This window comes from Notothenia coriiceps, unplaced genomic scaffold, assembly GCF_000735185.1.
Source record: "Notothenia coriiceps isolate Sejong01 unplaced genomic scaffold, NC01 NC01_scaffold00018234, whole genome shotgun sequence".
Lineage (NCBI taxonomy): Eukaryota > Metazoa > Chordata > Actinopteri > Perciformes > Nototheniidae > Notothenia > Notothenia coriiceps.
In genome coordinates, this window is record NW_011350935.1 from 1 (window position 1) to 22,839 (window position 22,839).

The 22,839-nt window shown below is 39.7% G+C and overlaps 2 protein-coding genes and 1 pseudogene across 2 annotated transcripts; 2 read left to right on the top strand and 1 right to left on the bottom strand.

Annotated features, from left to right (window-relative positions):
- Window positions 1–1,270: 1,270 nt before the first annotated feature.
- Window positions 1,271–9,659, top strand: LOC104950841 (vesicular glutamate transporter 2.1-like; the record flags this gene model as incomplete). Its single annotated transcript, XM_010777417.1, has 9 exons — window positions 1,271–1,388; window positions 1,562–1,648; window positions 2,414–2,556; window positions 2,733–2,882; window positions 3,858–3,990; window positions 6,093–6,203; window positions 6,569–6,696; window positions 6,777–6,846; window positions 6,930–9,659. Coding segments are annotated over 9 exons (1,230 nt in total), but the record flags the coding sequence as incomplete, so codon positions are not given.
- Window positions 9,660–11,027: 1,368 nt separating this feature from the next.
- Window positions 11,028–16,994, top strand: LOC104950842 (GTPase HRas). The gene is made up of 5 exons (XM_010777418.1): window positions 11,028–11,324; window positions 11,528–11,640; window positions 13,551–13,729; window positions 14,721–14,880; window positions 15,286–16,994. The coding sequence occupies exons 2-5, from the start codon at window positions 11,530–11,532 to the stop codon at window positions 15,397–15,399; spliced, it is 564 nt and encodes a 187-aa protein (XP_010775720.1). The 5' UTR covers window positions 11,028–11,324; window positions 11,528–11,529; the 3' UTR covers window positions 15,400–16,994.
- A 1,056-nt stretch (window positions 16,995–18,050) lies between these two features.
- The window catches only part of LOC104950843 (DNA polymerase delta catalytic subunit-like), a 12,547-nt pseudogene continuing 7,758 nt past the window's right edge, over window positions 18,051–22,839 (bottom strand).

The window sequence follows — 22,839 nt, forward strand, 5'->3', positions numbered from 1 at the left end:
ACTATGTTTGTATATGTACATGTATGCGGAACTGCAGGACGGAGTCCAGAACAAATGTCCTTACGGGGACAATAAAGTATATCGTATCGTATCGTATCGTAACATACAGTGAGTTAAACAACCTACTTAAAATATAGATTAAAGCCATAGCAGACTGGGTCAACAATAACAAACTGGTACTCAACATTGCAAAAACAAAAGCAATGGTGTTCGGATCCAGACATATGTTAAGCAGCAATCCTCAATTAAGCCTGACCCCCAGTGGAACAGGTAATCGAGACTAAGTTGCTTGGCATTGTTCTTGATTCTGGTTTAAAGTGGACAAAGCAAATTGACAGTATCATAACTAAAATGGGAAGGAGCATAGCTGTGACAAGAAAATGTACAAAGTATGTAACACCAACCACTTTGAAACAAGTCATTCAGTCTCTGGTTTTTTCACATCTTAAGTACTGTCCGGTCATATGGTCATCAGCAGCAAAAACACACATACAGAAATTACAAATAGCTCAAAACAAGGCTGCCAGACTAGCCCTCCATTGTTCGAAGCGCACTCATATTGGAGTTATCACTTTTCTCAGAAATGTCCAATTTAGCAAAAAAAACACTGTATTTTTATGATCAAATAGTTTACACAAGAGACGAGCATGACCATAAGACGAGATAAGCTACATCAGGCCATCTACTGGCACCTAAACCCAGGACAAATCTTCTGAAATATTCTGTGACTTGTGAAGCTATAATGGAATGGAACTCATTGCCAAACTACCTCGCTGAAATAGAGTCCAGAGTTCAAGAAGAGATTGAAGGGCCATCTACTAAGGACCATGTACCCTTGTGAACTGTGAACCCTAATTGAATTGTATCTCATGCTTTGTACAGGTAGGTGTCTTGTGCACTCACCCTTGGCTGAGTTTGATATTGATTGATACATATATGCACATATACATATACAAACCTACATACTCACACATACACATAGTCAAACACCTTCCCCATCCCTGTACCTCGAGAAAATAATTTCTCTGTATTTCCTCTTGAACTGGTAAATGTGGATGAGATTGTTGATGATGTTGGTGATGTTGTTTATGTTGTTAATGATGTCAGGACTTATGTCTTGAATGTTGTTGTATTGTTGTTTTGTTTTAAGTGTCGGACCCCAGGAAGAGTAGCTTTTGTCAAGAGCAAAAGCTAATGGGGATCCTAAATAAACATAAACATAAACATACTAACTTCTTTGTCCGACTACTCCACCATGCATAAGTGATTCTCTGACTGTATTGTGTATTGTGTCCTTCAGGGTGTATCATATCCAGCCTGCCACGGGATCTGGGCCAAGTGGGCGCCTCCTCTTGAGAGAAGTCGATTAGCAACAACAGCCTTCTGTGGTAAAGTTTCTAGTCTAATGATATATTTCCCCTAAAAATTCAATATCTGAAATATCTGTAAATGCGGATTTCTATGACCACTGAATATCAATAAAGTAAGCATTTTCAGCACTAAATTGTTATATTATTAAATGAGTAATATGTTGCTTTTCTTTATATTTGATGCCTTTCAGGATCCTATGCAGGGGCGGTGGTGGCAATGCCTTTAGCCGGGATACTGGTTCAATACACCGGGTGGTCTTCAGTATTCTATGTCTATGGTTAGTATCCTTGTATATTTATACATGTGTGCAAGCTGCAGCACTATCAGCTGAGCAAAATATGAATGCAAACCCAAGCAATCTTCATTTCAAATGGAAATATTTCCTATTGGTGTGTTTCCAAAGCTAAAATTAAAGAATGGCTGAGCTTTTATATAAATTAAATGATTTATCTTTCTACATCAAGTATTTGAAATTCAAATCTTAGCACAACATCCTACTGATTCTGAGTTTCAGAGAGCCAGTGAATGTGTATGCTCAGGTTAATGTGTAGAGCTTTTACGTCTGCGTTTGTTCTGATTACATTGCTTATAATCAAAAACCAGTAAGTTGACAACTTTGCTATCATACCTTAACATCAAGCAAGTGCAACAACACAAGACAAAGCCAGCTAGTTAATGTCACTAAACCAGATGCATTGTCTGTTTGCCAACTCAAGTCCTGGCAGCAAAGCTAACTGAGCTAACAGAGCTAGCTGACAGAAGCTACTGTTAGCGTCACTTTAGCAACAAGTGAAGCTTTCTGTCCATCAGGAAACTCAGTAAATCCCACATGGTTGAGGAAGAGCAGCTTGAGGACATGACAGGGACAACCATAACAAATATCCCCATATAATATCATCCAAAGTTACAAAGTGCAACAAAATGGGTTCAAGGCGCAGTGTTCTCCCTTTCTCTGTATCACTTATCTACCCTTTAGCTTCCTAGCTTTTTATCCTCTGTACCCATGTTGGTTTCTTTTGCTTTCTCTCTCTTCCTCTCCCAGGCTGTTTTGGGATATTCTGGTATTTGTTCTGGGTTCTGGTGTCGTATGAGAGTCCTGCAGCCCATCCCACCATCACAACAGAGGAGAGGAAATACATTGAAGATGCAATCGGAGAGTCTGGATCATTCCTTAATCCTCTGCATGTATGGCTCTTTAAAATGTTTACCATTAATGTACCATTGAAAGTCTCTTAGTCCTGCATATTTACACACATACACACTCTCTATATAATATTTACCTTGACTCTATTGTTCTTCAACCATCTTAGTCAAAAGTTAAACAGTGCATCCCAGTAATATCTTATTCCTTTTTCTGGCAGAAATTTAAAACCCCATGGAAAGCCTTCTTCACCTCCATGCCAGTCTACGCTATTATTGTGGCCAACTTCTGCAGGAGCTGGACCTTCTACCTGCTACTCATCAGCCAGCCCGCCTACTTTGAGGAAGTCTTTGGCTTTGAGATCAGCAAGGTGAGACTATATCATCCATAAACCTATAAAATACTTTCTTTACAGAAGCAGTTTTTGTTCTATATTTTGCTTTCAAACACGTTTTATAAACACAATTGGAATATGCCCAAAGCAACTGTCAATGGAGGGTTTATGTGTTAAGGCTTTGCTCAAAGGCACTGGAGGGAAATGTTGGTATATTTCAACCTGATCATGTTTGGCCTATGGGTCATAATAACCTTGAACTAATCATCTCAAGTATTTCAATAGATTTATATAGACAATTAAAGTCTGGCGGATGGCATAACAATGCTAGTGGTGTCTTTAAGTGTATTTTGCTTTAATTTGATAGCAAACAGTGTAGAGGCGATAGGAAAGGCTGGGAGATAAGGGTGACTGTTCGACTGATTATGTCACAATTTACAATTGTTAAGCTCATTTCAAAGGTGCCCCAATCCGCATAAAACTATTATCCAGTTCCATTTGCTATGAAAAATATGCTTAATCCAGTTATCTTAAATGGGAGATGTTCAATCTATTTTAATGTTAGTTAATTGTTTATGATAATGTATAAAAAAAACACTATTCCTGTCACACTGCTCTCACACTTTCTCTCCACCCTTTCCTGGATGGATATCCTCGTGGATTCATCTTCCTATTATACACACATGCATTTCCAAACATTTGGACTACCTATGTTGCAAATGTATTATCTTTTCAATTTACACACGGCATCTATTGCACGTCTGTCCGTCCTGGGAGAGGGATCCCTCCTCTGTTGCTCTCCCTGAGGTTTCTCCCATTTTTCCCTTTAAACTCTGGGTTTTCTCTGGAAGTTTTTCCTTGTACGATGTGAGGGTCTAAGGACAGAGGGTGTCGTATTGTCATACTGATATTCTGTACAAACTGTGAAGTCCACTGAGACAAATGTAACATTTGTGATATTGGGCTATATAAATAAACATTGATTGATTGATTGATTGATTCCTCTCTCAGGTGGGCATGGTGTCAGCTTTGCCCCATCTGGTGATGACAATCATCGTGCCTATTGGAGGCCAGTTGGCGGACTACCTGAGAACCCACAACCTGATGACCACCACCAACGTCAGGAAGCTCATGAACTGTGGAGGTGAGAGTAAAACAGGAACAGGAAAGGGTGATAGTTGTTAAGAACGGGGGAAATAAATATCAAGACAACCCAAAAGCAGTAACTGAATTACACACGAAACAAATAATGTATAAATGATGATGTAATTTCACATTTGCTAAAGTAAAGCAATATAAAGAAAATGAGAGACTAAAGTAAGCAGCATTTGAGATTAGTTCAATCAACATCCTTCTGTTTGATGACATTAAATTATTGCATTATATAGATTTGTATTGATTGGCATAAGTCTCCTCAAATGTAAGGACCTAACATTTAGAAAACATTGTGAGACCTTTTACACAGCAACTGTGCAGCTCTGCCAGTACTAGAATCATATCAATAATTTAGCTCATCCTAAAGGTTGTATCAGTGTTTCAATTGCAAGTGTATAAACACATGTATAATGTGTGTCCATGGTTAATCTCACCTACTACTGGAACCATCAGGATAATATATTTGTTTGCTAATTTATGAATTAATGCTCAAGGACCTCACCATGCTTGTGGTTGTTCCTAAAAAAAATTATTCACTGTTTTATACTTTTTCTTGCTCTTTTTCCTTAGCGCTCTTTAACTACCGGTAATGGTCACAACTGTTAAGCCCCAAGGTCCCCGCCGGCGGGTACTTTACTTTTTATTTTCACGACACTGTGTCTCAGGGGATCTTAATATTTAAGAACCTATTAATGTGTTATACCAGATTAACGGAAATAATCTCAGCTAACTGACGATACAAACAATTTTTACCAAAACAAAACACAAGTCTCATAAGAAGCATCTAAATCACCCCTTAGCGAAAAATGCTAACGGACATTGGCACAGAACTCAAGATAAAAGTACCCTTATTACTTATCGTAGCTGCACATATAAAATATCCGATTAAAGCTGAGGTTCCACAGATTATTTAGGTATATAGTATCATCACTGAGTGATCCGAACTCGCGACAGGAGAACCAAACACAGACATCATAACACGTACCTTTACGGAGCTTTTAGGGAGATCGTCTCACCGTAGCTGTCAATCTGATCAAAAGACGTGTTCAATGGCATTAGAACGAGAAAAAACGCGGCTGAATCGGTTAATCCATAGGTTGATAATGTGTCTGTGTAATAATTTTTTTCATTTATAATCCATAATTCTATTTTTATGTAAAAATCGGAGAGCAAAAATTAGCTGCTAATGGTAGCCACCAGAGTTATCGCAGCTTCCGGTCTTGGCTATGCGGCTGTATAACACACACACGTTACCAAATAAGGACAATGTGGGAGTTCCCCTCGATTCCATTGGCTCTGACGGTTAGAAAGAGATGTCACATGTCAAAATCCAGCAGGGGGAGCCAGAGATATGAAAAATCCACCCAAATGGCCCCAGAAGAGGGTTTTATTTGCTAAATCTGTCTAAAAAGGTCAAATATCACTTGTTTTGCATCAATCTTGATACAGGCTACTTATTATATGTTGTACTTTGGATTCCTAAAGCTTTTAGTCTACTAACCCATCATCCAAGGTTAGTTTTCACTATAAGTACAACATATTTTTTGGACGGACACTATAATTTACAGTTTTTTACCATGTTCAATCGGAATTTTCTTTTCTATAAAAAACATCTATATTGATTCTGACTTTTCTACATCCAACTCACAGGTTTATCATTACTTTGAGAAAAAAGATTATTAATTTAACCCTTTTAGAAAGGAAGATAATTATGGTCATTTGTTCTGGGAATGTCATTTTCGAGCCTGAAACCTGAAAAACAGGCTCGGGGTTTAACAGGTTAATAAAAGGCATCTTTGTCTATTGGCAAGGCAAAACTAAATAGTTGTAGAACAAATGTTGGCCTTTGTCGTGGCGAAAAAATTGCATTCCGAACCCGATATGTTATTAACAACAATAGAGTACATTCAAAAAAGATAGTAGTCACAACACCAGATAAAAAAATACCAACATGTGTTATTTTCACTGCCATCTCAACTGAAAGAGAGCCGGGAGGGAAAACTGAGTGAGATTCAATCATTCTTTGTTGGGGAGGAGACACACCTGGTGGAGATCTGCCCTTTACACTTTTGCTGTGTTTCCATGTTTCAGGTTTTGGGATGGAGGCCACCCTCCTGCTGGTTGTGGGATTTTCTCACACAAAAGCTGTTGCCATTTCGTTCTTGGTCCTCGCTGTGGGTTTCAGTGGATTTGCTATCTCAGGTGAGAGATGTTATAAACAAGTTTGCTGTCCACCAGCCTAAAAATAGTCCTGGCACATAAGCCCTGTAAAAAAAGAAATTACCAAACAACATCATTTTTAAAATTCGCAAACACCAGGGTTGCTATTAGCCCTTTTTTACAGTCTTTATGCTAAGCTAAGCTGCATCTTTTAGCAACATGTTCACTGTACAGAGTGGTACTGACCTCTCAACTTTCAGCAAGGAACCAAATAAGTGTGTTTCAAAACATGTCATGACGATTAAAACGGCAACTGTTATTTTGAGTTGTCACTACATGGACACCATGTGACTGCTTCACTAACATTGTAAGAAATGTATAATATGCTGTTTTGTTCTTTAACCCAGGGTTTAATGTCAATCACTTGGACATCGCCCCTCGATACGCCAGCATACTGATGGGCATCTCAAACGGGGTGGGCACATTATCTGGCATGGTGTGTCCTCTCATTGTGGGAGCCATGACTAAACACAAGGTAAAAAACAATTACTTGTATCAACTTTGAAATGCTGTGACGAAAAAATTCTCACCCATATTCCATGCCTTTCTTTTCAGACACGTGACGAGTGGAAGTATGTCTTCCTTATAGCTTCTGTCGTACATTATGGAGGAGTGATTTTCTATGGTATGACTTGACTCTGAATAAAGTGTTTGGTTAGTTACGTGCAGGAGACCTCGGTCTAAACCTATTGTATTTTTCCCCACTAGGACTCTTTGCATCAGGGGAGAAGCAGCCATGGGCAGACATAGAAGACACCAGTGAGGAAAAGTGTGGTATTATTGATGAGGACGAACTGGCCAATGAAACAGAGGATCTCTACCGGGGAGGCGGGCAGTACGGGGCCATGAGCCAACCAGTCGCTGGTTCCAATGGAGGAGGAGGAGGAGGAGGAGGAGGAGGAGGAGCCGGAGGAGGAGCCGGAGGAGGAGCCGGAGCCGGGTCGGGATGGGTGTCGGACTGGGATAAGTCTGAGGAGTATGTGCAGAAGCCTGGATAGAACTCTTACATGTATGGTGGAGAAGAGGAGAGGGAGCTGACATAGAAGATCCACACGATACACGTTTAAAAAGAAAAGAGGAAGATTGTTTTTTGGAAAGGGATTGTCAGAGAGTCACTGCTATACTGAATGGACCTGCTGTGTGCTTTTGTTAAATATTTACAACTGCACATATCAAAAGTATGCATTTGATTTATTCCATTGTGTGTGTGTGTGTGTGTGTGTGTGTGTGTGTGTGTGTGTGTGTGTGTGTGTGTGTGTGTGTGTGTGTGTGTGTGTGTGTGTGTGTGTGTGTGTGTGTAGATGCATGCAGGTGTTAGAGGGGTTAATGTACGCAAACACATTCAGTATTCATTAGTGAAAACTGGACTCATATATCCCAGACTTCCTTTCTGTTCCTGAGCTCATTGTGATTGGTCAGGAGCTCTGTTTCCAGAACATCACTGACGAGATTCAGTGTGTGTGTTAGTGTGTGTGGCTTGGTTTTCAAACCACTGGCATTGTAGTGTATTTAAATGTGTATGTCACACAGTTACCTTTTTTCGCTGGGAAAGCACCTTAGTTTTTCAACTGTTGAGCTAACAACATTGTCCGACGTACTGAATACAACATTAGATGTCACTCCAGTACAATACTCACACTTTTCAGAAGTCTCTATAACTCCCAAGGCTCTCAGCCTTAATAGACAACATACTGAGCATATGATTAAAAAAAATCAATCCACAAACTAAAAGCTAATGTGTTTTCTAAGAGTGAGGCCCCTTGTGGACAATCTTGTCCAGATGCTGGTGATGCATTATGATATTATGTTCCATAGCATGCATTATTTAAGTGCATGCATGTGGTGAATACTTTCAAACTATTCAATCAAAGAGGAAAAGGGTGCTTAGGTTTTGTATCAGTCTGTGTTTGTTTGTGTAAAGCTGTAAAGCTTCTGTTACAACAGCCTTTCCTTTATGCGTGTGTGCATTTGAATGTGCAAAGGTGTGTGTTTGAGCTTGCATGTAGCATATAGCTGAATCTCACCTGGGTCTGACCCATCTAGGTCACGGCCAGCCAGGCTTATGGGTCACAACACATCAGTAATCATCTGACATTAGTGACTTTCCGTTTTGGTGTGTGTGCGCTCCCATTAGAGAGGTGGCCCAGAATGACAAGTAGAGTGTGATAGTTGCCTAACTCTTACACTGCATTACCAGCGAGGAACAACATGTATTATTACCTGGCATCACAGCATGTGCTGCCTCTGTTTCTGCCTTTTTCTGCGTCTCTGTGGCTGCCTCTCCCCCCTGTATTTAACACTTTGTCTGCTCCTCTCAGTCAGTGTTTCCACTTCTTTAATTCCTACATTTGAGCCATGTTTGATTTGGTGGGTCAGAGCTTTTTAAATTGTCAATGTGTCTGTGTTTGTGTATGTGTGTGTTATTGTGTTGGATGCAGGTGCTGAAACATTGTGCGGTGAGCATGTTTTAATGAGCATAGAAGTGCATTGCCCCGCCATCCCTCTTTTCCTTTTACACACACACAATAGCACTCACACATACAACCATACATACACACAGATTGCTATTTTCAATGTGTGCCGAGAGAGTGGTCGCACACAATTTAATATTAACATGGCTCTAGGTATGGAGCCTCATGGAAACAGATTAGGAAGTATTAAGTTATCAGAGGATGTGTTGAGGTTTGCTATCACACCCATCCATAAAAGCAGCACCTTCTCCATCTTGACGTACTGACTGCTGGGTAATGGAGTGAAGTATTTATTTTTGAGAGGACGCTTACATGCTCAGGAGAATAAATGTGGCACTGTACCAGCTGCACAGCACAACAAACATTAAAGTACATGTGAATGCACATACACAAATACACACACACTCATGCAAGAAAAATGCTGCCCTCTGCGTGCTCACAGTGTTTTATTTTAATTTGAAAAGTAAAATTGCAGACAGCTCTTTTAAATCAAGAACCGTATTCATAATTTATGGAGTTTGCTGTTTCAGCTCTATTTTGTCTAAAAACGTTTGAATGTTGTAAAGAATTCAAATAAGGGTTTAATGGTCAAATAAGTTGGTACGTCAATAAATAAAAAATGGTGTTTTGAGTGAAATGTCTAAAAAGACATGAATGGCTATTCCTGTGAAGAACTTCATTTTTAAGTGTTGTATTGGTGTTTTTAATCAAGTTTGTCTTTGGCTGTTCCAATGGTGTCATCCTCCTTGATGAAATGTGTGGTAGGAGTCAGTGTTGAAAATAAAAAAAGGAATTGATCATGTTTAAACATGCCAACATGTGGAGAATATTCTATGTATAAAGATGTATATGTCAGATTACCTTGTGTATAATTAAATGTAAGCAATTTATTCACTACTTCAGCACAGTCATGTCATCAGGAATATCAGCATGATGACGCATTAAATTAGTGTTTTATACATCATGAGCGCAATGTCAGTTCTCTGTGTTTCTCTCGAGACAGATGGATGCAGGATTATCTCCGTGATTTTAGGCAAAGATTAGATGGGAGAGCAGATGCACTCAGTGGGAGAGTGAGGGAGAAACATCGACGTCACAGACACCGGAAATGAGGATGACGTCCAGAGGGTGGGGCATGATGCCTGCCCTGTGTGTGTGTGTGTGTGTGTGTGTGTGTGTGTGTGTGTGTGTGTGTGTGTGTGTGTGTGTGTGTGTGTGTGAAATTAGGATTATTTTCCAAATCATCCAGTTGTAATAGTTTACTTTTGCAAAATGACATGAGGTCAGGGACCAGTTAGGACATGTATAGCTGCCTTAGCCCATTATAAAATGGTTGGCAAGCCACCTAGACAGATTTATTATCACATAAAGTAATACAAATGCCATTAATATAATCAAAAAATAAAGTCAAGATATAGTGATAACATTAAAAAGTTGAAAAAAAGATCTGAATATAGTATAGAATGAAAAGTGCCATAATAAACACAACACATAGAAAACAATGTACACCTATATTTGATTACCGATGTGTCATGAATTGAGTTTACAAAAATATTTTACTAATATATATTATCCGTTGTTGTTGTTATATCTTCCATGTCCTGCTGCCCTATTACACTAGATGAATGCAGCATTGTATTACTACCCTGGTCAAGTAGGGCACACCCCTTTTATTTGGATTGTAGTCTTAAATTTAATATGAATATATTTTGTGATATAAAAACAGTTTTTTTCCAATAGGGTCCATGTCATTAGACCCAATGACTCCGAATCAATGCAGTCTGTGTTATTACTTTTAACCTCCTATGCCATTTTCTGTTTCATTAATAACGTTTATACAGGGATTATTATTGTGCAGAAGTCAAAACGTAACACTGTAGATGGGAAATGTTACCACAGGAGGGCGCTTAACACTAATTCTAGTAAAGGCAGACCATTTCGGAGAATTCTTTCAAAATAAAAGCCCTAAGTATAAAATAGATAGATAGCAGTAATTGTGGAGCTGTATTGGAATGCAATAAATGATGCTGAAGTTCGTAAAGCTTTACATTTTTTGATAAAACAGATTCAATTGGTGCTCATATGAAAATGAATTCCTTTGTGATGTGAATCTAATATATCTGAGGAGTTGAGAAGAACCATCTGAGAGAGAAAAAAAGTTTGCCCGAAAAGCCACGCCCAATAAGGGCTACTCCTGTTTATGATTGGACTGATTTGCCAGCTATGGGCGGGGCTAACAGCTAACACTCCATGTGATTGGACTGTCACGACGTCTGTCTCACTGCCGTCCGTTCATTGGTTGTTTGATGACGGGGATTAACGTGAAAATGCTCTGCTTCTTTCAATGAGCCACAATGGAGACCAAATAGGAACTCGCACGGACTCAAGCTTTAATGTATTCATTATATGAAGTTAGATTGTGCTAATAGCGTCATCAATCTGTGTTTCATATACTGACACGTAACTGTATTGAGGAAAAACAAGTTGTGGAAAGATCCTGCAGTTTGTCTACAAGTGTCTTTGAATAAGGAAATCGTCTCAGGCTAACGTTATGTAGCAAGCTAATCTCATTTATCCATTTTACTCGTTATTTTAACTATCTTTTCACTGGCTGTGATAGACTCCACTTAAGGTAAGTACGATGAAAGACTTCTACCAATATCGATTCAGTAACTATGTACTTAACATAAAGAAGTAACGTCGGGGAGGGTAATCTTAAATCTGGGTCAGTGTCTTCGCCATGTCAGTGTGGGGAGGAAGAGGCTGTGATTTGTTCATCTTCACCAGGATCTCCCCCTTGATACTTGTTTAATAGCATTATTTGATGTTTTCCAGGCATGACTGAGTACAAACTTGTGGTGGTCGGGGCAGGAGGTGTGGGGAAAAGCGCTCTCACCATCCAGCTCATCCAGAACCACTTCGTAGATGAATATGATCCGACCATTGAGGTGAGGTGCTGCCCATCAGACACAGTGACATGGAGAGGAAGAGGTGTAGCAATAAAAGTCCTGCAATCAAATAGTTACTCAAGGAAAAGTATTAGCATTAGAATAGACTGAAAGTACTAATTATGCAGATTGGCCCATTTCAGAATAATATATATCATGTTATTTACTTTGTACACTGTAGGGGAGCTTGTGAATGTTACCCCAGGTGTTTACTAAAAGTTTTCATTATGTTTCACATCACTAATCTAAATCTGCAATGTAATTTAAGGTATTTAAATACATTAAAAATAGTGAAGTAACAATTTACCTTTGAATTATAGTGGAGTAAAACACATTTTTTAAAAGTACAGTACTTGAGTTAATCTACTTAATTACTTAACACCACTGTATAATAATAGCCTATATCTAATCTATGAGTTTACCACGGAACTCATTAATGGGAGTTTTTCTTGAACTAATGTGGCTTTAAAGCTTCTTAAACACTCACTGCAAAACCACATCTGTGCTGTTACCGGACATCAACTAATACACAGGAAGATATGATGTTACCCACCCTTGTCCCTTAAGTGGTTCATCCTTCCCTTACATGTGCCTTTTACAATATTTAATATATAAAGATTGAAGCCGGAAAGCCTATGTAGTGTTTTCTTATAGGCCTATATTAGTAAACATTGTAATATTTCAAATCAATCTGGCCAATTATGACCAAGGTATGTTTGTGTCTTATTTAAATCTCGGCTGGGCACTTTAATAGAAAGAATAAATACATTTTAAATAGCAAAGCAATACTCCAGTACAAGTCAAGACTGCCATTAAACACCTTACAAAAGTAAAGCAACAGGGTATACTTAAAAAATTAGGAGTTAAAGTATTAATCTTGCAGCTGTATGAGTCATATTGTTATATTAGTGTTTGTGCTCTATTGACAACCATTTACTGGAAGTCCCTGAGGCTCCCACTGAAATGAGTTAACGGCTTTACGCTCTCTGACGCTGCTGATGGACAGATCGGTTGATCCCATTTAGAGCATTTATTTAGAAGAGGTTGCAGGGTAGTTCAACTAGAGATTGTAATTGCTTTCGAGCTATATCTGCTTTCTTTGTCTGTGTTCCTGTAGTTTAAACTTGATGTGTTTTTAAAATATTGTGTATATTTAGCTTAAACACTTTTATGCTACTGACAAAGCCAGGGCTCGGTCAGGAAAGGTATTTAGTCATTTCAATGTGATCTACCTGGTTAAATAAAGGTTTAATATTGAAATAATGTCACTCAAGTATTAGTCATAAACATGGAAGACACATGTTAATGCTATTGCTAGTCAACAGCTTATTGTAACAGCTTCACATACTGCTGGGTAGTTTGTTGTGTTTTCTTAACCATCTGTTTGTGTATGAACAATACAATTAATGTGCAAAGTAAACAGTCACAATAGATATTAAAAAAACAGTTGAGTATAACGTGACTGTGTAAAGGGGCAACGTGGTATTAATAAGGCCATGATGTCACAAATATGCTGCACCATCAGAGAGGCTGAAGGCTTTATTAAAAACGGCAGAATCCTCCAAAACTTGAAATAAAACCTGCTAAAACTCACTGAAACAGATCTCCTGTCAGCCCTTGTTAGTATAAAATAATTTCCAATGACATATATAAATCAACACAACGCTAAGTTTATCACGTTATCTCATATTCTTCCCACATTGATGCCTAGAAATCCACACAAGTTGGTTGTAAGTCTCGTGAGTTACACACGTTATCGCCACTTCTTTACAAAACGTTCCATTCAACAAGTTGCAGCATGACGCAGCGGTGACTGTCATGGGAATGAACCATGATGCAATCCATTGCCAGATTTCTTGGCATGCTCTTTTTCTTGCCGCCTGCATGATCATGTCGACGCTGTGTTTCAGGACTCGTACAGAAAGCAGGTGGTGATCGATGGAGAGACTTGTCTGCTGGACATCCTGGACACTGCGGGTCAGGAGGAGTACAGCGCCATGAGGGACCAGTACATGAGGACAGGAGAGGGCTTCCTCTGTGTGTTCGCCCTCAACAACATCAAGTCCTTCGAGGACGTTCACCTCTACAGGTACTAGATACTTTGGGCTTTACCCAGTGCATATCGCCATACTGTAGATAGCTGAACAAAGGAGCTGAAACAACACTGTGAGAGAAGGACTGTTAGTGCATTCCATTTCAATGGTGTGTGTTTGACTTGGCACAATTAGTGTTTAGATGCGCCTAGCATACTTTCAGATGTGAGTAGTGTGCTAGTTCAGACAGTCTAGCAGTACAAAGGCAACTTCCTGATGAGCAGGAACTGTAATTATCTGTGCCGCATATCTGCTAAATATGGTGAGTTCAATGGGTCAAATGCACACTACAATCTTGTTTGCAAATTCATGAACTGATCCAAATATATAAAGCAACACTTCACTGCAACTAATGTTATTTTAATATGCGATTAACCTGCAGATTATTTTCTGGACTTATCGTTTGGTCTGTCGTCCAAATTATAAATATGTCAAAGACAATTTAAAAAAAATAAAAAATAATAAATAAATAAAAAAATAAAATAAAAAGTCCATCTAAGTGTTTCAAAACCAAGGTTATCGCACGCTCACTGCTTGATAGCGCGCGGAGGTCCGTTTACGCCGGTTGTTAAACAACATCGTTATGGGGAAATGCAAGTCTGCGTCCAAATGGTTGGAAGATAAGGAGGAAGGACAATCAATACTATATATAGTCAATGTGAGGTAAAGTGTGTCGCCAAGGTAACCGGTTAGAACTGAAAGTGGCGATGAGGTCTTAAAATGTATGGAAAGGGTCTTAAAAAAGGTCTTAAAAGGTATTACATTTGACTTCAGGATTCCTGCATATACCCTGAGTGTATATAAAAATAGCATTGCTGGCATGAAAAGTTACCTCAACAATGAATGAATTATCAGAATAGTTAGGGGTTATTTTTCTGTCGATCGATTTAAAAACACAGCCCTACAATACTGATGAAAATATGAGTTGTTGCAGAGATAAAAGTCACAGTCTCTCTTAGATGCTTTTTGTGTGTGCCTCCTCCTCAGAGAGCAGATCAACAGGGTGAAGGACAGCGACAGTGTCCCCATGGTGCTGGTGGGGAATAAGAGCGACCTGGGAACCCGCACAGTGGAGTCCCGGCAGGCGCAGGAACTCGCACGAAGCTACGGAGTCCCGTTCGTCGAGACCTCCGCCAAAACCAGACAGGTACGTAGGGTGTAGGAACGGTTAATGTTGTGTGTATTTAGCTTAAACACTTTTATGCTAATGACAAAGCCAGGGCTCTGTCATGAAATATATTTTGTCATTTCAATGTGACCCACTGCTTAAATAAGGGTCTAATATTTAAATAATGTAGATTACACTCAAGTATTATTACCGAGTCATAAACATGGAACACACATTTGAATGTTATTGCTCGTCAAAGCTTATTTGAACAGTTTTCTTAACCATCTGTTTACAATTATTGTGGAAAGACGCTCATTTGCAGTCTGCAATGATGCATGCAAGAGCCTCTGGTTATGGACAGCGTTCCTACAGAACCTAAAGGACCAAATCATTACACATCATTACATTTTTTGAGACAAATATTTCTTTGTCTCTGTTCTGCAGGGTGTGGAGGAAGCTTTCTATTCACTAGTACGTGAAATTAGAAAGTATAAGGAGACCAACCGCAGCAACAAGAAGAGCAAGAAGAGCACGCAGAGACGTTGCACTATACTATAGCAAAACACACACAACACACACACACACACACACAGTAGCACATCCTTTATCGCACTTGTTTCATGCTTGCCCTAACACACTGCACCTCCTCTGTCACGTTGGATGGAGATGGCATATCTCCAGACAGGAAAGCAGACGTGGCAAAATCCATTTTCACTGCTGTCTAAGTTTCCATTTACAGTGTGGCACCACAATGCTGTAAGTTCATTTTTTTTTTTTCAGTTTTGTGAACAAACATCTAGAAACTGCAGGTTTTAGTTGAGTTTAGTTAAGTTTGTCAGACTTAGTTGGAGTCTGGGACAAAAAGATTGATTTGTCTGTAAAGATATTTCTCTTTGACTTGTGATTTTTGTCCAGCCAGTGATTTTACAGCTCCTGTTGACAACACAGCGGTGCAGAGAGTACTTTGCACATTCAGTCCAAATCTCCAATATTGTTCTAGGACTCTCTGCGTAGGGTGGTTTTTTGATTACTCGGAACACATCTGTTTTTATGGAGTCCTACATGGAAATATATTGACCAGTACAATGTTTACTGTGAAAGGGGTTAGGGTTATTTGCTTCTAGATGATTGGTCAATACTTTGGTAAATGTTTGTTGTCTTCCCCTTCAGGTTTTTAAAAGGTTAGAGCGTCCTCTGGGGCTTCAAACACATCAGCAGTATTTTTGTCTCACAGCATTTTCCTTGGATATATATGGTATCATGATAGGATCACCACATTAACAAAGCCTCGAAACTGTGTTCCAGTCTCCTAGGTGCACTTTATTCATTTCTATCTAGGTAAAGTTTACTCAGGAATATGGTGTTTTTTTTTTTACAGGAATAACAGACTGAAAGCTGTGTCAAATGCTTGGTTGGGATGTGTGTGTCCATCATTAGCTTACTGTTTGAAGTGTCAGCCCTGCTGTTTGTTCCACACTGTATTCCAAAGTACACTTTTAATGCACGTTTTGTTATGTCACAGTGTTTCTGGTGGTTTAGTTTAGCAACATTTAAACCACACTGGTGAAGAAACGGGTGTTTACCTCGGCTTTTCTCGTCAGAGCTCACACACAGAAACAGTCCTGTTAACTAATCATGCTTCATAATAAGTGAAATAAAGGTTGAGGAATATCTGGATAGCACTCTGGTCTGAACACACACGAGACAGGATGGATCTTTAACCCTTTAGGTACTGATTTTGCCTTAAAACAGCACAGCAGTACAGTTAACCCAATAATATGTCAGAAGAGGTGTGTGTTCCCAGCATTGGGCCTTCAGATCATTCATTTATCATTAAGGATATTAAATAGGGCATTTCAGTTATAGCCATGTGTGTCCTCTTTGGTATAACTGTCACCTAAATAAAATGGATAGTTAAACTTCTATTTTTAAAGCATTAAAAAAAAAAAACAGCATTCCCCGATTAAAAAACGTCTGCATCAACAAACTGCTGTCCACTTATTCATTAAGTGTTATGCGCTAACCTCAGTTAGCATCCTGCTAGCTGAAGTCAATTCATCCATGAAGGGTCTCTAGTTATGGTGTTTAACCAGCAGCATTTCAATCTGTAATGAACTCTGCTGTAATGAACAAGTAAATGTCTTCAGCTTTAACGTGTCGTCTGTTTTGTTTATCCAATGTTGATCTTTGCTGGTTAAGATTGAATGTGTGGTCAAAAAAAGAAATGCAGTACACAAGAATTTACCGCTAACACAAAAAGGTTCTTACATCCTCCAAGTAAAAGTACTAATGTCACAGTCTAAACGTACACCATTACAAGTAAAAGTCCTGAGTTCAATAAAAGGTATGGTCAGCTAAATGTACTCAAGTATCACAAGTAGAGTGTCAAATACATGTAGTGCAGTTAAAGTACAATAATTCCCTCTGAAATGTAGAAGTACGAAGTAGCAGGAAATGGAAATACTCAAGTAAAGTACAAGTAACCCAAAATAAGTAAACTACGTGAGTAAATCTACTTGTTTACATTCCACCACTGCACACTAAGAAGTGTAGTGCTTGAACGCCACGCCCACTTTTACTGATAAGACTTGAAAGATAATATTGTAGCGACCTTGTATAGGATGCTGAGGGTGTCACTCAGGCACCCCCCGTCTCTCTGCCAATCAGAGCTGCACCGTGATGCCGGTTGAGGTGCGGGCCTGTGGTTGGGGGAGCAGACGGGGGAGGGTGGGGAAGTTGTGACGTAGACACTGATATATGTGTGTGGGAGGTTGAACCCACAAGCTGTACCTGAACCTGTGATCATCTGAGAATAAGAAGAGTTATTAAAGCCTAATAACTGGAAGCCTGTTTCCCACTCCATTTGTGAAATATAATCTTTCAAGAGAGAAAACTAGTTCCCCACTCAGTTCGTGCGATCAAACGTTAACAATCAGGGTTTCGGGGATGTGGTTTTTGAGGTATGACTGGCACAATAACTCTGAGGAAAGCAATTAAGTTCCTCTTTTCATTTCCTGAAAAATGACACTATCACAATTACTCTGACGTCAATAAAGTTGGGGACTGTAGTTTCATACAGCCGAAACCCCTTCACACAGGAAATACTGCATGTGCATTTAGTCTGGCTCAGCATCCTGTATGTACAGTGTTTGGTCCAATACAAATATTTCAATGATAGTCAAATGATCCGATGACGAAGAAATAGATTGTCGCTTGATTTTATTTTACAAAAAGGACCTTTTATTCATAGTAGAAAACATAGAAATAGTGTAACATATATGCATTTTTACAAGCACTACAGACATAAGAACAACAGAGACGATATGAGTTTGCGGTCATCTGGAAGGAGCCTCTCACCATCCGAAGCGATTCACCAGATTGCTCTGGTCATCCAAATCTTTCTGGACCTTCTTCCTCATGTAAAAGATGGGACAATCCCGACTGTGGAGGAGGGGACAGGGTTACTGTGTGCTCAGCCACGATCCTGCAGTGAAACAGTTAAATATGTGATGTTTATGTACCTGGTACAGAGCACATCCTCATGGAGGGAGCCCTGGCACCGCTGGCACTGAGTCCACAGGCGGGAGAAACGCTCCTCCAGAGTGCTCAGGTGGAAGATCTGAAATTGAAACCATAAGCGTTAGAAACGTATTGATAAGATATTAACCCCTTAAAACACTTCAAAATAACAATTTGAGTGATGCTTTACTAGAAAGGGTTAATACATAGAATAAATACTGGAACTTAACATTGAAATAGTCGTTCTGCTTGATCTACCATAATACTTGATATTGAATTCTCTTGAAGTCTCTGAGGAGCTACCAGAGGGCAATATGAATAACTTTAGACATCCTTTGATTAAAAGCAAAACAAAAAGCAATAAATCAAAGCTTTTATACAAACAAAGACACAACTGGAACCTTCAAATCAAATCAACTGAGCCCAGATAGTGAGAAACTGTATAAAGACTGCATCATGGATATAAAATCGAAAAGAAAAACCTTATTTCTGTACGTAGCACTAAAAATGGTTTGGCCCTTATTTCCAGCGAATTGCCTTTATTTTATTCATGGTAGATTGATCCTGTGGTAAGTTGCTTTTGATCAAACATTGGAGAAATGAAATGTACATGTTCTAACAGTTATTTGCCCACCTCTTTTTGGTACAGTTCAGACTCCTTCTTCTTACAGAAATCGCACACAGCGGCTGCAAAGACACACGGTAGATGTTACACACAAAGATCTCTGTAAAACCCCTTCGAGTCAAAAGTGGTCTAACCAAAAAGCGAAACCACTTGTTTTAGGGAAAAAGGAAATAGTAAATCTTCAAAGTCTGAGCACACATACTGTCGCTTTTGAGCACGGCTTTGCAGCCGATGCAGGTGCTCCTCTTCTGAGCGAAGGCCATGAGGCCCCCGATCTTCGAGGTCAACACCGTCTTACAGCGTGTGTGGTCGCCCTCTGAAACACACCAGGAAATCAACTTTCAGTTTTAAAGCTTTAAAAACGATACACATGCCAAGTGTCATTTATTTAACTAGCATATCTATATATATCTATATTACATCTTTAGAATCAGAAATAGGTTTATCACGAGGTAGGTTAACGCATACGAGGGATTTTACTAGGTGTTGTGGTGCGTATATAACATTTCAAAGAGATAGAAAACTATTTAGGAAGTATTTTAAGTGTATCAGTGTTAATTTCATCAACGAAAACTATGACGAAACATTTTCGTCAACGACCTTTTTTACATGACTAAGACGAGACGATGACGAGCTAAAAATAGATTCTTGATAACGAAAACTATGACGAAATGTATATTTAGTTTTCGTTGACGAGACGAGACGGGACTAAGGTGTTAATGGTGGACTATCGGACATTCAAAATGCAGCATATTTTCCCCCAAGTGTCCGTCTTGTCTGTCAAAATGCATCTTACGTTTCTAACTTGCAATATCATTATTTCCGCTCTCTTCACTCCAGAAGAGCGATCTCCCTGTGTCTCTCTGTGTGCGGGGGGCGGGGCCTAACAGACATGCTGCAGCGGACACAGAGATCTGCCGGGGACGGAGCGTTCAGAGTATAGAGACACATTTTGACTAAAATGTAATTTTTCATCGACTAAAAGTTGAATAAAACGTTTTGAGTTTTCGTCGACTAAAACTAGACTAAAACTACGAAGGATAGGAATGACTAAAATGTGACTAAAACTAATAACCATTTTTGTCTAAGCTAAGACTAAATCAAAAACAGCTGTCAAAATGAACACTGAAGTGTATTGGCTGGACTGTACAGCATTGACTCTTGCTTTGGTTGTTGTCAAAGTAAACATTAGATTACTGAATCACGTTTTTTCTAATAATAGGGCTTTAAAATGTGTCATGTTATTTTCTAAATTAAAATAAGACTATCGTATGTGTGTGGTTGTAGAATAGGGCGGCACCCAATGACCTAAATTGCATCAAAGCTTTTTGAGTTAATCGAGGAACTGTTTCAGCACTATCGCAGACTCACTGAGCAAGATGTTCTCGGCCTTGCTCTCGCCCAGGATGGGCTCAAATATTCTCAGCAGGGGTTTGGACAGCTGCTGCTCCAGGTAGTATTGTGTGTCGATGGGGATGTTGTTCTCCAGCACGAAGATCGGGTCCTGAAGAGACATGTGCGAAAAAATGTATATCACCGGAAATGAACATGTGTAAAAGCAGGGGGATGCACCCACACATCCTAGCACTTATAAAAACACCAGAAGAGATCAAGAAGAAGAATTCTTACTTATTCCTACTATTTAAAGTAGCAATAATTAGACAAATGACAATGAATTGGTTAAGGAATTATACAGTAAATATGGAATGGAAAATAATAAATCTAGTTCATATATTTGATGAAAGATTGGAAAAGTGGATGAGGTAACACAAAATATAACCAATGACCCTCCAGTGAGGTGACTGTTCATTTAGAATGAATGATGAATCCGTAATCTGTTAGCTATACGATATTAATAGATGTTCAAACTGTTTTTTTAATCTTTTTTCTTATCCGTTGATTGTTATTTTTCGTATTATCTTTTAAACTGCAATTCCCTTTGTTGTGTACGCCCTGTGATTTCTTAAAATGCAAAAAAACAAGAGAACAGGGGTGTACAAATCAAATCAAATGATGTAGAAAAATAATTAAAGACCACTACAGACCTCTGACTTCATGTACGCTGCCACTCCCTTTGTAGCCTTGATGATGACGTACGGCACTCGGTCCCCCAGGTTCGGGGCGCTGCCGGCGTCTCTTTTCCTCATCCTGAGAGACATCAGGACGTTAGATTGAGCGTATCCCAGAAAAACATGATTTTATATATTCATTGAAAGGAGAGGCTGAGTGTCACACACCTCTCGGCCAGCTCTACGTGCGCCTGTTTGCCGGCGTACTCCTGCGCCGTGCGCGTCAGCTCCTTGGTGATGACCAGCTGGCTGATGTCGATGCGGTTGCACAGCAGGTCTGAGATCACTTCTTTAGCGTGAGCCACGGCACCCTGAGGATCCCTGAAGAGACATCACAACAGCAGTGATTACTTTCAGAACAAACAAACAGCTAATAGTGTTGTTAAGGTTCGTTGTCTGTAGATAAATGTAGACGTTTTTAAATTATTATAATAATAATAATACATTTTATTTATTTAGCGCTTTTTCCTGGTGCTCAAAGCGCTTCATGCTTAATTTGCTTATTGTGTCAGGTAGTTGCAGGATCATAAGGTTTGAAAAGTAAATGTATCTGATGGATTGTAAAGTGAATAATGTCTGAAATCACTGGATAACTTCTGCACTGATGTTTCAATAAGAACAGAATGTGTGTGTCTGTACCTGTCTATGAGGCATTTCTGCAGACAGGTGTTGATGAGGTTAGCCACCAGAGGGCAGTTGTCCCTGCGGACCGTCTCAATGCCTTTACAGTCCATCTTTTCATGAGTGTCTGCACTTCCGGAGAAATACAGGCCTGCGTAGCGCTTCTTGTTGATCAGCAGGTATGGGTAGTACACCTGTGGAAGGGACAAAACACATCTCTAATGAGGGGGACGCTCAAACTCTTCTATTGTCCAAATCAGCGTTTCCGCCAGGGGGCCATCTCGCCGTCCTTATTCAGCTCGGGACGCCCTGAACGCGAGCCGAGGGCGTCCAAAAATATTAATAATTCGAGAGAAGATCGAGAGTTTGTATCGCTTGAAATTACAAAAATGAAAAAGGACAAGGACATCCTTCTGTTGGAGGGGCAAAGGAGTCTGGTGGGATTCTTTTCGGAGCACCGGAGCCTCGCAGCGGCGAAACTGAGGCTCCGTGGTAAACTGTGGTAACATGCTTTAAAATGTAAAAATACAGTATCTATAAGTGACGGCTCAAGTCAAAATTCAAAACAACCCCCCCATCCCCCCCCGCTCTCGGGGTGGACGCCCTCTCAGCCCGTGTCTGGCGGAAACACTGGTCCAAATCAAGGCTTTTACGTTTTGTTCTCAAGCACGTGGGCCAGAAGGGCCCATTCAAGACACAGACGTTAAAATGACTGAGACAAATGCTTTGATAAATCTAAGTGGACAGAAATGTTACCTTCTCAAACTCCAGTTTGATGGGAGGTGTGAAATGAGTCGACACCCACTCTGCCGCCTCCCTCCCGATGTTCATGGCCTCCTGCACTGTGGCAACTCCGAGCTTAACCATGACGGAGTCCGTGTCCCCATAAATAACCTTTAAAACATTTAAATAAAAACATTTAAACAACGCATACACAAAGAGGGTCCATTAAACAACTTCAGATAGGAGGTTCCAAAGCCTTCATACATTAAAAGGTGTTAACTACAAGTAAGGAACAAAGATAGGATATCGGGCGCAGTTCCTCACCTTGGCATCACCTTGGTAACCATTGGAAATGGTGTACTTGGACTCCACCAGCTGTTTGGTTTGCTCGATCATCTGTCTTCCAAAACCTGTGACGCTCTAAATGAGAGAAAGGACGAT